Here is a 12931-nt window from a genome sequence, read left to right on the forward strand (position 1 = left end):
CAATTTAATGCAGTTTGTAATAGTCACAACATTATAGTAGTCTCACCAGTGACTGCTGGTTTGCAGCAAAAAGTGGGTTAAGAAAAATAAAAGCCCTATTTTTCTTAGTTGGTACATTTATTAAAAATATACGGCTTCCCTGGTGGCGCAGTGGTTCAGAGTCCGCCTGCCAACGCATGGGACACGGGTTCATGCCCAGGTCTGGGAAGATCCCACATGCCACAGAGCGGCTGGGCCCGTGAGCCATGGCCACTGAGCCTGCATGTCCGGAGCCTGTGCTCCGCAACGGGAGAGGCCACAACAGTGAGAGGCCCACGAACTGCAAAAATAAATAAATAAATAAATAAAATAAAAATAAATATATATATATAGAGAGAGAGAGAGAGAGAGACTAATGGTCCTGTGCTTAAATGACATGGTGTGTGCTGGCTTCAATAAAACATAACTAATGGAAAGGAACTCTTCAACAAATATACTCCAGACAGAAGTAAAAAAAGTACACAGAAATGACTCACACGACAGTGCCATTGCAGACATAATTCCCTTATAATTAATACTTGCTAGAAAACGGAGTTTGACATCATGTACAATAACACCAACGTTCACCGAGGCTGAATATCACAGGTACGTCTCTTCATACTTCCCAAATAGTTTTATCTTTTAGCTATAAAGGTCAGTTACCAGAGCCAAACTTGCTCTTAACAAGTAGAATTTTTATGTCCATTTAATCAAAGAGTCTCTTACATTTTTCTGGGTCTATTCATCTGCAGATAGCAGTAGAAACTGTAACCAGGTTCTTCATATCATGCATTCACACGTGAAGCCCACTCTTCATATGCTGTCCAATTTCTTTAAGATAAAAGGAGCTGGAAGAAAAATAAATCCAGAATTTGTTTTTAGATCCAGATAATCACAAGTTACATATGGAATTACAAGATTGGGAGATAAACCTTATAGTTCAACATATTTTTCAAAACAACTCCAAATGTGGCCAAGCCTCTGCCTGCACACCCAGCCAAAGGGAATCACTGTCTTTCAAGGTAGCCCATCCCACCATCATGCAGCTAGAATTATTACAAAGTTCATTTTTCACTATATAAAATCTTTTCTCCAGGTAGTTTTCGCTCTTAGGACGATAAAGAGGAAATCCAATCCTCCTTCAAATGACAAGCCTTTACTTTGTGATTTAACCGTCAAAGGAACAGAACTCTAGAAGAAACAAAATGGCATCTTTCACTTTTAAAAACACATTTGAAAGACAGAGAGTGTGGGAAAACATTGAAGTAGGGATCCAGAAGAGCTGGACACATATTTTGGTTCCCCCACTAATTAGTTATATGACATTTACATGCTCCTGTTCACATCTGATACAGTCCTACGTCAGTTATTATGAGTAGGGTGGTGAAGATATAAATGTCTAGAAAACAAAGAAGTGTTGTCACAGGGATCAAAAGAAGTGATATTACTGCCTTGTGTAACAGTGCCATGGCCAAAATAAGCACATGAAGAGATGCTCAGCATCATTAATCGTTAGGGAAATGCAAAATAAAACTACAGCAAGATACCACTTCACACCCACTAGGATGGCTACTAACAAAAGAACTGTTTGGCAAGGATGTGGAGAAACTGGAATGCTTGTGCACTGTTGCTGGAAATGTAAAACGGTGTAGCTGCTATGGAGCACAGTATAGTGGTTCCTCAAAAAAAAAAAAAAAAAAATGGTGGCTGCCAGCAGCTGGGAAGAGTGGGGAATGGGGAATTACTGTTTAATAGCTACAGAGTTTCAGTTTTACAAGCTGAAAAGGGTTCTGGAGATGGTGGTGATGATTATACAATATTATGAATTTAATACCACTAACCCAAACACTTAAAAATAGTTAAGATGGTAAATTTTATATGTATTTTATCAAACTTAAAAATATTGGGAAAAAAAAGGTTGTGACCAAAAAAGCTGCCAGATTATTTCTCAACACCCATACTAAATTAATAGAACATTCTGTTAATACTAAACTGAAGATATTGAAATATGTCAGAAGCTGACCAAGTCAGCAGTATGCCCAGGCTTTTTTTTTTAAAACTAATTCTTATCAGAAAAAAAAGTAACAGTCATCAAAACAATGGATAAACAAAGTGTAGGATATCCATACAATGGAATATTATTCAGCAATAAAAAGGAAGGAAATACTGATACATGCTACAGTGTGAACAAACCTTGAAAAATTATCCTAAACACAAATGGTCACATATTGTACAATGCCATTTATATAAAGTGTCCAGAATAGGGAAATCTATAAAGACAAAAAGTCAATTAGTGGTTGCCAGGGGCTGGGGACGGTGTAAAATGGGGGAATGACAACTAATGGGCATGGTGTTTCTCTCAGAGGGGAAGAAAATATTCTAAAACAGATTGCGGTGATGGCTGCACAACTCTGACTATACTAAGAATCAATGAATTGTACACTTTAAATGGGTGAATTGAATAACGTGCAAATTATATCTCAATTTAAAAAGGGATAAGGAACAGTATTGTTTAAAAAATTTTTTTTGATTCATCTTAAATACAAAGGTCACTGAGAAGAAGCAAATATTTTACTGGTAGCTAAGTCAACCAAAAAAAGGTAAGAGGAGGAAATAAGTAAAGTTGGGAGTTGTAAAAAGCTGCTGAAGGAGCAAGATGATTTGGGAGTTTCTGTTCACCAGGGCTCCCTCCTCTGGGAAACCATAGTTAACACCACAGGCAGTGAAAGGGGCAGAATAAGGGAGACTAGACCTCAAGAGCTCTGGCCTTAGACCCAACATGAGCCTTCCACGAGTCTCATGAAGACTTGGTACGGTCTTCATCTATCTGAATCATCTCTGCCTCTCCATCCAGACCTGTCAACAATGTACAGCAAGGAACAATGGAAAGAATGCTGAAATGAAAATGAAGCGGCAAATGGAAGGGGCAATTCACTTCTGAGATTCCTATCCGTAAAAATAGAGAACTAATCTATAAAACTGCATCCAGCTCTAATATTGTGTGCTTGCAATTCTAATACTTTGCATAAGTCCCCTCTGAAAGTCGAGTTCACATTTGCAAAGGGGATATACAGAGACTTAGGCCCTGCCTCTCTCAAAGGGCTATTGTCAAACTCAGGCAATGCAAAGTTTCTACAAAACGTAAAAGTCAACTAAACCCTCAGGTATTATCATTAATCCTATAGACTCATATCCTTTATTCTTCTTAAAAAAAAAAGAAGAAAGAAAAAAAGGTAATTATTTACTTCACCCTCTACAAATAAAAGGAACAAAAGCTTTTGGATTTCAGAAGTAAGCCCTGATGTAAGGAAACTTGGCAGTCAGTTAAGAACTCTGGATTCTAGGCCAAGATCATTCACCGAATCGATGAGTGACCTTGAGCCAGCCATTTCTCCACTCTAGATGCCAGTTTTTCTGTCTGCAAAACGAGAAACTTGCTCTGGGGGATGAGCTTACAGAATCTTTCAATTCAAACGCTCTTAAGACAGGGCAGGACTGGGTGATTAACCTCGCGGTCCCAGCCGCCGCTTGCACTCCGGTACCCCCACCCAGACCCGCAGAGCCTAAGCAACGCGCGCATGCGCCCGCTGCCCTCGACGTGCACGTCCCTTGCACCCCGCGACCGCTTAGCTCCGCCCCAGGGACCCCAAAAGGCCGGTGAGACCAGAGTTGGGCGGGCAGTGTCGGCGAGTTCCCTGCTAGTCTCACGGCCACAGCCTGGAAGGACACTCACTGACTCGCAGCAGGGCCACATAGATGAGGAAGTTCCGTATGGAGGAGATCACATCCTCGCGCATCTTCCGTTTCATCTCCTCCGGGTCCAGCTTCGGCGCAAGGCCCTCGATCCGGAACATCGTAGCTCTTCCTCACGTCTTCCAGCGGCCGCCCTCTGCTCTTCTCAGCTGCCTCCCAGCGCCGGCACTCGGCCTAACCCCATTTCCTGTTCCCGCCCCTCATTTTCACGCGTGGCGACGGGAGCCTGCGAAGGACAAACTTCATCCTTAAACTGAACTGTTCTGAACGAAGGCGGCCTGAAGGGGGTGCACGTAATATTAGCCACGCAGGACTCGGGCTCTTCCAGGCTGTTCTTCCAGGTTGTTTATTTAACAACCTCTGTCCTGAGAGGCGCGCTCGGAGCTGCAAAGTGCTTTTACGCCTCAGAGGGGGCGGTGCACATAGGTATCACCATAAATAATAATAGTTAACATTTATTGAATACGAAGTACAGTTCTACCCCATGAATTCGATATTATAATCTTCATTTCCTAGATGAGAAAATTGAAGCACAGACATCTTTAAAACAACAACTTGCCCAAATGTGCTTTAAAATACCTCGAGGAAAAAAAAATGTTGGGAAAGAGAGATGAAAGGATATTAGCAAAATACTGAAAATTGCATAAACTGGTAATTAGTGTATCATTTTAGTTAATTCTAGTCTTCTATTTTCAGGATTTTTGAACTTTTTAATGAATGATAAACGAAAAGAAAAGGACGAAGATGATGAAATTTGCTCAAGATTACACAACTAGTAAGTGGCTGAGCAGGGTTTTATACCTAGTTAGACCGGTAGCATCCCAGACACAGAATTTTTAACATTTTCCGTATTATTGTCGTCTTCTCATTTCTGGGGTTAACTGGTCGTCACAAATTGTAGTATTGGCCCAGTAATACAGTATATGTAAATGAAATTTAGCTCTGTTCAAAGTTTACAGATAAGGGCAGAGAGGCTTAGAAACCAAGTGTAATGCTTAAAGTCCTTCTGCTAGTGATGGGCAGAGGTGGGGTTCTAATGCAAATAATTATAATGTCAAGTTGAATTCTCTTTCCCCTGAACCCTGTTGTTCACCTGTTAGTCTTTATTAGACATTAGTGCCTGCTTGGATGGGCATCCCTGGAGCCAGAAGGTAGGAATTTAATGCAACCAGATTTCCTGTCACAGAGTCATCAAAACAGTTGTTAGAAGGCTGCTGCCCCAAATTATGCATGCCAACTAGCCATGTATAATTCTTAGACATGAACCAGATGACTGAATTGCTCACATAATTCAAAATCAGAATGCTCCTGCATTGCATAGCAACAATGGATTTTAGGTAGATTCGAAGAGTAATTTACTATGGGAGCAACTGATAACTAAGTATTGCTGCCCACCTTCCTGATTGACAGAATGTAACACATTAGGTCAAGGAAGGTAGCTCATCTGCCTATTCAGGCTTTAGTAACCTCTTGCATCTATAATTCATGTAGTGGAATAGCAGAGGCAGCTCTGGAATGGGAGGGGCTGACTCCCAAGGAATAGCTCCATCTAACCCTTCAAGAGTGTTTAGAAAGCCTGCACTGATGCTGGAAAGCAGTGGAGGCTGTGGAAAGAACTTGAACAAGAAGACTGGAGATGTAGCCTTCAGATCTGGCCCTGCCATTATCTAGCCATGTGATGAGGCTCAAGTCTCTGTTTAGCTGCAACTATGTTTCTTTAGTTGTAAAGGGAGGAGATATGATTCAGTTCTCTTGCAGTCCCTTTCAGTTCTAACAGTCTATGCATTTGAATTCTAGTTGTGTCATCTAGGACATTCTGGTCTGGAGTGTATGGATGTCAAAATATTATCAAATGTGGTGAAACATCAAAAGACCAGTGTGTGTGTTTTCCATGATAAGAAGGATGTAACGTATTGCATCCATCTGAATAGTGAGGCAAAACGGACTGGGAAGGAATGAGTTCTTATGTGATCCCAGTAACCTAGATCCCCAATGCTGACCGAGTTTAGGTAAACAGTTCTCATATGGAACTACCAATTTTTTTTTTCTCTACTAAGATGCTCTTAAGTAACTTCCCTGGATTCATAGGGAACCTAAGAGGGGAGAAATTAATAGAAAATCATGTTTCTTGGTGAAATAGAACAGATTTTTAGCATTTGAATTTCATTCATCCAATGTTTACTTGATGATATGGTTGTAAATTGCTGATTTGTTAAAGGCAACATGATTCTTGTAACAGTTCTCTTCAAAAGGTCTGGTGCTTGCCTCCCTATAGAGAGACAGGAAAGTAGTGGGTGGAAATATGGCACAGCTGTGTCTTGGGGTGAGGAATTGATTCTGGATGCAGTCTAGGAGGTGAACTGTTCCTGTCTCAGAAATGTTCATCCTGATGAGCTCTCTTCCCCTTGCATGGTTCCTCTAGCTGTAATGGAGGAAACTTTATAAGAGGTTTGACTACTTTCTTTGTCTTTTCTTTCAGTGGTTTTTGTTTGTTTGTTTGTTTAGCATGTAGGTAGTGGTATTGTCCAGTTATGGTTGGCTTAGCTGAAGCAAACTGAGAACATACTTCAGGAAGTTAACACTGGAGTGAGTTGTTTCACATCTTGGACCCCTCATTTTGTTCCTCGTTGGAATGATGAAGGACTTGGGTCCAATCTTTTTTTTTTTTTTTTTTTTTTTTTTTGCGATACGCGGGCCTACTGACTGCTGTAGCCTCTCTGTGGCGTGTGGGATCTTCCCAGACCGGGGCACGAACCTGCATCCCCTGCATCGGCAGGCAGACTCTCAACCACTGTGCCACCAGGGAAGCCCTTGGGTCTAATCTTTAAAATCACTTGCAGCTCTAAAATGCTGAGATCCTTTCCTGTTCTTCCTTCATAACCTTGCACTAAAGGCTAAAAGCAAAAGATTCCTTGTGATTTGCCATGAAAGGCAAAAATAAAAAGTATGCATGCATAATTTAATATTGATATTTGTATTATTTAGTCTGATCACAGAGGAGATGGTAGCTGATGTCATAGCCTGTCTTATTTTCCATTTCAATCCCAGGAGGAGTTTAGGAGCCATTTCCTTTGCCTCAACTTCCCAGACAGTACTACACACAAGCGTTCAGTGTGTACAACCTACCTATAAGAGAATTAAGTGTTTTAATTTCTATCACTGGAGACGAATTTATATTTGCAAGGTCAGAGATTGACAGATGAACTCATGGTTGGGGAATAATTCCAACATATAGTCCCAGGAAGCTTGTGGTTTCTAATTTATAGGGAATGTGTAGGTTTCACATATTGAACAGTTCAACCCCTTCAGATGAGAAAACTGAGGTCCAGAGAGAAGCTGGTTAGAAGCAGAGCCAGCTGGAGCTAGGGTAGGAGTCTGGGCTCCCAGTTCAGCACTTTTCCCTATCATGCCTTGCAGCTTTCGATACTTTGAGGATATTCTCGCTGATAATCCTCCCCTCAGGAGTAAGGATTGGAAGAATGGGATGTTGTTGAACACCAATTTGGAAGGGACAGGATAAGGGGTGGCTGTTATTCATCAGCAGGCTGAAGGGAGCCCTTCTTTCCATGTTTCCACACCCATCACCAGTAATTAATCTGGGCTGTGTTATTATCTAGCTCCACACTTCACCTTCCTCATTCCTTCAGGAGATGAACGTGGTCTGGTGTTCCCAAAATAAACTTGACTTTGAAGTCCACTCAGGACCCACAATAAATGAAACAAAGGTCAGGACAAGGAAAGGACACTTGGGCCCTCTGCTGTGTGACAGATGCTAACCAGAGTCCTCACCCATCAGATGAGATAAGACTTCTAGGAATTACTGCGCAGCAAGAGGTATCTTCAGGAAGAGAGGCCTTTTGAGCCTCAAAGATGAGTAGAATTTTGATAACCTTCACCTCACTGGTATTTGCTTCCTATCATACCCTGTTTTCTGTCTGTTATTATTTTGTTGTCTGGACTTTGTTGATCTCTTTCCCAGTAGAATGCAAGCACCTCAAGAACAAGCAACATGCACTTTAAGCCTCCAAACAATTCAGGACAGGTATTTATACATGGTGAAAACTCAGCAAGTACCCCCTGAGTGAATGAAAGAATGAGTAAATTTCATATATGCTAACCTTTAGAATTAAAAAATTGGTAGCTTTGTATATTAGATTGAAAGGAAACTGTCTGCAAAAGAAATTTACCCAAAATTCTACATATTTTTATATAGTTACTTATTTCTCATTATGTCAGTACAACTTGCTTTTGTTTGGCTACATAAAAATCATTTAAATAATTTTAACATATCATAGGGAAATTTGAAGAATGAACTTTAAGATTTACTTGCTTTAATTTATTTTTAGCAATAGAATTATATTAAACCCATGTTGTATGTTTATAACATAACTTTTCACACAAAAGTACGTGTTTATTATCCTAAAATTTAGAAAATACAGAATTAGAGAAAAAAAGAAAGTAATAATCCCCCATGATCCCACAACCACCTTTGACATTGGTAATAATCCTTTCAAGCTTTCTTCTTCTATCATATACATATATAGCTATCTCTCTGTCTCTCTTTATACATATGTGTGTATGTGTGTGTATATATACTTATTTACATACCTATTTTTTACCAAAATGGATCATATGGTACATACTATTTTATTATATTATTTTTTAACATCTTTATTGCAGTATAATTGCTTTACAATGTTGTGTTAGTTTCTGCTGTATAACAAAGTTAATCGGCTATATGTATACATATATCCCCATATCCCCTCCCTCTTGCATCTCCCTCCCACCCTCCCTATCCCACCCCTCTAGGTGGTCAAAAAGCATCGAGCTGATCTCCCCATGCAATGCAGCTGCTTCCCACTAGCCATCTATTTTACATTTAGTAGTGTATATATGTCAATACCACTCTCTCACTTCGTCCCAGCTTACCCTTCCCCCTCCCCGTGTCCTCAAGTCCATTCTCTACGTCTGTGTCTTTATTCCTGTCCTGTCACTAGGTTCTTCAGAACCATTTTTTCTTTTTTTAGATTCCATGTATATGTGTTAGCATATGGTATTTGTTTTTCTCTTTCTGACTTACTTCACTCTGAATGACAGTCTCTAGGTCCATCCACCTCACTACAAGTAACTCAATTTCGTTGCTTTTTATGGCTGAGTAATATTCCATTGTATATACGTGCCACATCTTCTTTATGTATTCATCTGTCGATGGACACTTAGGTTGCTTCCATGTCCTGGCTATTGTAAATAGAGCTGCAATAAACATTTTGGTACATGACTCTTTTTGAATTATGGTTTTATCAGGGTATATGCCCAGTAGTGGGATTGCTGGGTCATATGGTAGTTCTATTTTTAGTTTTTTAAGGAACCTCCATAGTGGCTGTATCAATTTACATTCCCACCAACGATGCAAGAAGATTCCCTTTTCTCCACACCCTCTCCAGCATTTATTGTTTGTAGAGTTACTGATGATGGCCATTCTGACTGGTGTGAGGTGATACCTCACTGTAGTTTTGATTTTCATTTCTCTAATGATTAGTGATGTTGAGCATCCTTTTATATGTTTGTTGGCAATCTGTATATCTTCTTTGGAGAAATGTCTATTTAGGTTTTCTGCCCATTTTTGGTCTGGGTTGTTTGATTTTTTGATATTGAGCTGCATAAGCTGCTGGTATATTTTGGAGATTAATCCTTTGTCAGTTGCTTCATTTGCAAATACTTTCTCCCATTCTGAGGGTTGTCTTTTCATCTTGTTTATGGTTTCCTTTGCTGTGCAAAAGCTCTTAAGATTCATTAGGTCCCATTTCTTTATTTTTGTTTTTATTTCCATTTCTCTAGGAAGTGGGTCAAAAAGGATCTTGCTGTGATTTATGTCATGGAGTGTTCTGCCTATGTTTTCCTCTAAGAGTTTGATAGTGTCTGGCCTTACATTTAGGTCTTTAATCCATTTTGAGTTTATTTTTTGTATGGTGTTAGGAAGTGTTCTAATTTCATTCTTTTACATGTAGCTGTCCAGTTTTCCCAGCACTGCTTATTGAAGAGGCTGTCTTTTCTCCATTGTATATTCTTGCCTCCTTTATCAAAGATAAGGTGACCATATGTGTGTGGGTTTATCTCTGGGCTTTCTATCCTGTTCCATTGATCTATATTTCTGTTTTTGTGCCAGTACCATACTGTCTTGATTACTGTAGCTTTGTAGTATAGTCTGAAGTCAGGTAGCCTGATTCCTCCAGCTCTGTTTTTCTTTCTCAGGATTGCTTTAGCTATTTGGAGCCTTTTGTATTTCCATACAAATTGTGCAATTTTTTGTTCTAGTTCTGTGAAAAATGCCATTGGTAGTTTGACAGGGATTACACTGAATCTATAGATTGCTTTGGGTAGTATAGTCATTTTCACAATGTTGATTCTTCCAATCCAAGAACATGGTATATCTCTCCATCTATTTGTATCGTCTTTAATTTCTTTCATCAGTGTCTTATAATTTTCTGCATACACATCTTTTGTCTCCTTAGGTAAGTTTATTCCTAGCTATTTCATTCTTTTCATTGCAGTGGTAAATGGGAGTGTTTTCTTGATTTCACTTTCAGATTTTTCATCATTAGTGTATAGGAATGCAAGAGATTTCTGTGCATTAATTTTGTATCCTGCAACTTTACCAAATTCATTGATTAGCTCTAGTAGTTTTCTGGTAACATCTTTAGGATTCTCTATGTATAGTATCATGTCATCTGCAAACAGTGACAGCTTTACTTCTTTTCTGATTTGGATTCCTTTTTTTTCTCTGATTGCTGTGGCTAAAACTTCCAAAACTATGTTGAATAATAGTGGTGAGAGTGGGCATCCTTGTCTTGTTCCTGATTTTAGAGGAAATGGTTTCAGTTTTTCACCATTGAGATGATACTGGCTGTGGGTTTGTCATATATGGCCTTTATTATGTTGAGGTAAATTCCCTCTATGCCTACTTTCTGGAGAGTTTTTATCATAAATGGGTGTTGAAAGCTTTTTCTGCATCGATTGAGATTATCATATGGTTTTTATCCTTCAGTTTGTTAATACAGTGTATCACATTGATTGATTTGCATATATTGAAGAATCCTTGCATTCCTGGGATAAACCCCACTTGATCGTGGTGTATGATCCTTTTAATGTGCTCTTGGATTCTGTTTGCTAGTATTTTGTTGAGGATTTTTGCATCTATGTTCATCAGTGATATTGGTCTGTAGTTTTGTTTTTTTGTGACATCTTTGTCTGGTTTTGGTATCAGGGTGATAGTGGCCTCGTAGAATGAGTTTGGGAGTGTTCCTCCCTCTGCTATATTTTGGAAGAGTTTGTGAAGGATAGGTGTTAGCTCTTCTCTAAATGTTTGATAGAATTCACCTGTGAAGCCATCTGGTCCTGGGCTTTTGTTTGTTGGAAGACTTTTAATCACAGTTTCCATTTCAGTGCTTCTGATTGGTCTGTTTATATTTTCTATTTCTTCCTGGTACAGTCTCGGGAGGTTGTGCTTTTCAAAGAATTTGTCCATTTCTTCCAGGTTGTCCACTTTATTGGCATATAGTTGCTTGTAGTAATTCCTCATGATTCTTTGTATTTCTGCAGTGTCAGTTGCTATTTCTCCTTTTTCTTTTCTAATTCTGTTGATTTGAGTCTTTTCCCTTTTTTTCTTGCTGAGTCTGGCTAGTGGTTTATCAATTTTGTTTATCTTCTCAAAGAACCAGCTTTTAGTTTTATTGATCTTTGCTATTGTTTCCTTCATTTCTTTTTCATTTATTTTTGATCTGATCTTTATTTCTTTCCTTCTGCTAACTTTGGTTATTTTTTGTTCTTTCTCTAACTGCTTTAGGTTTAAGCTTAGGTTGTTTATTTGAGATTTTTCTTTTTTCTTGAGGTAGGATTGTATTGCTATAAACTTCCCTCTTAGAACTGCTTTGCTGCATCCCTTAGGTTTTGGGTGTTCGTGTTTTCATTGTCATTTGTTTCTAGGTATTTTTTGAGTTCTTCTTTGATTTCTTCAGTGATCTCTCGGTTATTAAGTAGTGTGTTGTTTAGCCTCCATGTGTTTGTATTTTTTACAGTTTTTTTTTCCTGTAATTGATATCTAGTCTCATAGCACTGTGGTTGAAAAAGATACTTGATATGATTTCAATTTTCTTAAATTTACCAAGGCTTGCTTTGTGACCCAAGATATGATCTATCCTGGAAAATGTTCCTTTAGCACTTGAGAGGAAAGTGTATTATGTTGTTTTAGATGGAATGTCCTATAAATATCAATTAAGTCCATCTGGCTTAATATGTCATTTAAAGCTTGTGTTTCCTTATTTACTTTCATTTTGGATGATCTGTCCATTGGTGAAAGTGGGGTGTTAAACTCCCCTACTATTATTGTGTTACTGTCGATTTCCCCTATGTTGAGTGCATAAATATTTACAATTGTTATATCTTCTTCTTGGATCGATCCCTTGATCATTATGTAGTGTCCTTCTTTGTCTCTTCTAATAGTCTTTATTTTAAAGTCCATTTTGTCTGATATGAGAATTGCTATTCCAGCTTTCTTTTGATTTCCATTTGCATGGAATATCTTTTTCCATCCCCTCACTTTCAGTCTGTATGTGTCCCGAGGTCTGAAGTGGGTCTCTTGTAGACAGCATATATATATATATCTGGTTTCTGTATCCATTCAGCCAGTCTATGTCTTTTGGTTGGAGCATTTAATCCATGTACATTTAAGGTAATTATCGATATGTATGTTCCTATGATCATCTTCTTAATTGTTTTGGGTTTGTTTTTGTAGGTCTTTTCCTTCTCTTGTGTTTCCTGCCTAGAGAAGTTCCTTTAACATTTGTTGTAAAGGTGGTTTGGTGGTGCTGAATTCTCTTAGCTTTTGCTTGTCTGTTTAGGTTTTAGTTTCTCCATTGAATCTGAATGAGATCCTTGCTGGGTAGAGTAATCTTGGTTGTAGGTTTTTCCCTTTCATCACTTTAAATATGTCCTGCCACTCCCTTCTGGCGTGCAGAGTTTCTGCTGAAAGATCAGCTGTTAACCTTATGGGGATTCCCTTGTATGTTATTTGTTGCTTTTCCCTCGCTGCGTTTAATATTTTTTGTTTGTCTTTGATTTTTGATAGTTTGATTAATATGTGTCTTGGTGTGTTTCTCCTTGG

At 38.8% G+C, this 12931-nt stretch overlaps 2 protein-coding genes across 3 annotated transcripts in view; one reads left to right on the top strand and one right to left on the bottom strand.

Annotated features, from left to right (window-relative positions):
* Positions 1-4002, bottom strand: TOMM5 (translocase of outer mitochondrial membrane 5). The gene is made up of 2 exons (XM_079925733.1): positions 3752-4002; positions 1-866 (listed from the first exon to the last, which is right to left on the bottom strand). Exons 1-2 carry the CDS (start codon positions 3870-3872, stop codon positions 832-834), a joined length of 156 nt encoding a protein of 51 aa, XP_079781859.1. The 5' UTR covers positions 3873-4002; the 3' UTR covers positions 1-831.
* Positions 4003-4082: 80 nt separating this feature from the next.
* Positions 4083-12931, top strand: part of FRMPD1 (FERM and PDZ domain containing 1) — a 151148-nt gene continuing 142299 nt past the window's right edge. The window contains exons 1-2 of one of the 2 annotated variants that reach the window (XM_079925716.1): positions 4083-4197; positions 4468-4546. The gene's annotated coding sequence lies outside the window, so the exon portion shown is untranslated. Of the gene's footprint in view, positions 4198-4467; positions 4547-7567; positions 7606-12931 lie in introns of those variants that run through there. The other variant, XM_079925717.1, reaches the window with a different exon arrangement.

This window comes from Stenella coeruleoalba, assembly GCF_951394435.1.
Source record: "Stenella coeruleoalba genome assembly, chromosome: 7".
NCBI lineage: Eukaryota > Metazoa > Chordata > Mammalia > Artiodactyla > Delphinidae > Stenella > Stenella coeruleoalba.

Bases quoted from the DNA above. Each gene is read 5' to 3' on its own strand.
- TOMM5 (XM_079925733.1), bottom strand. From the start codon at position 3,872: ATGTTCCGGATCGAGGGCCTTGCGCCGAAGCTGGACCCGGAGGAGATG. The intron at 867-3,751 runs GTGAGTGTCCTT...TTTTTCTTCCAG, and splicing joins TGTGGCCCTGCTGCGAGTCA to CTCCTTTTATCTTAAAGAAA.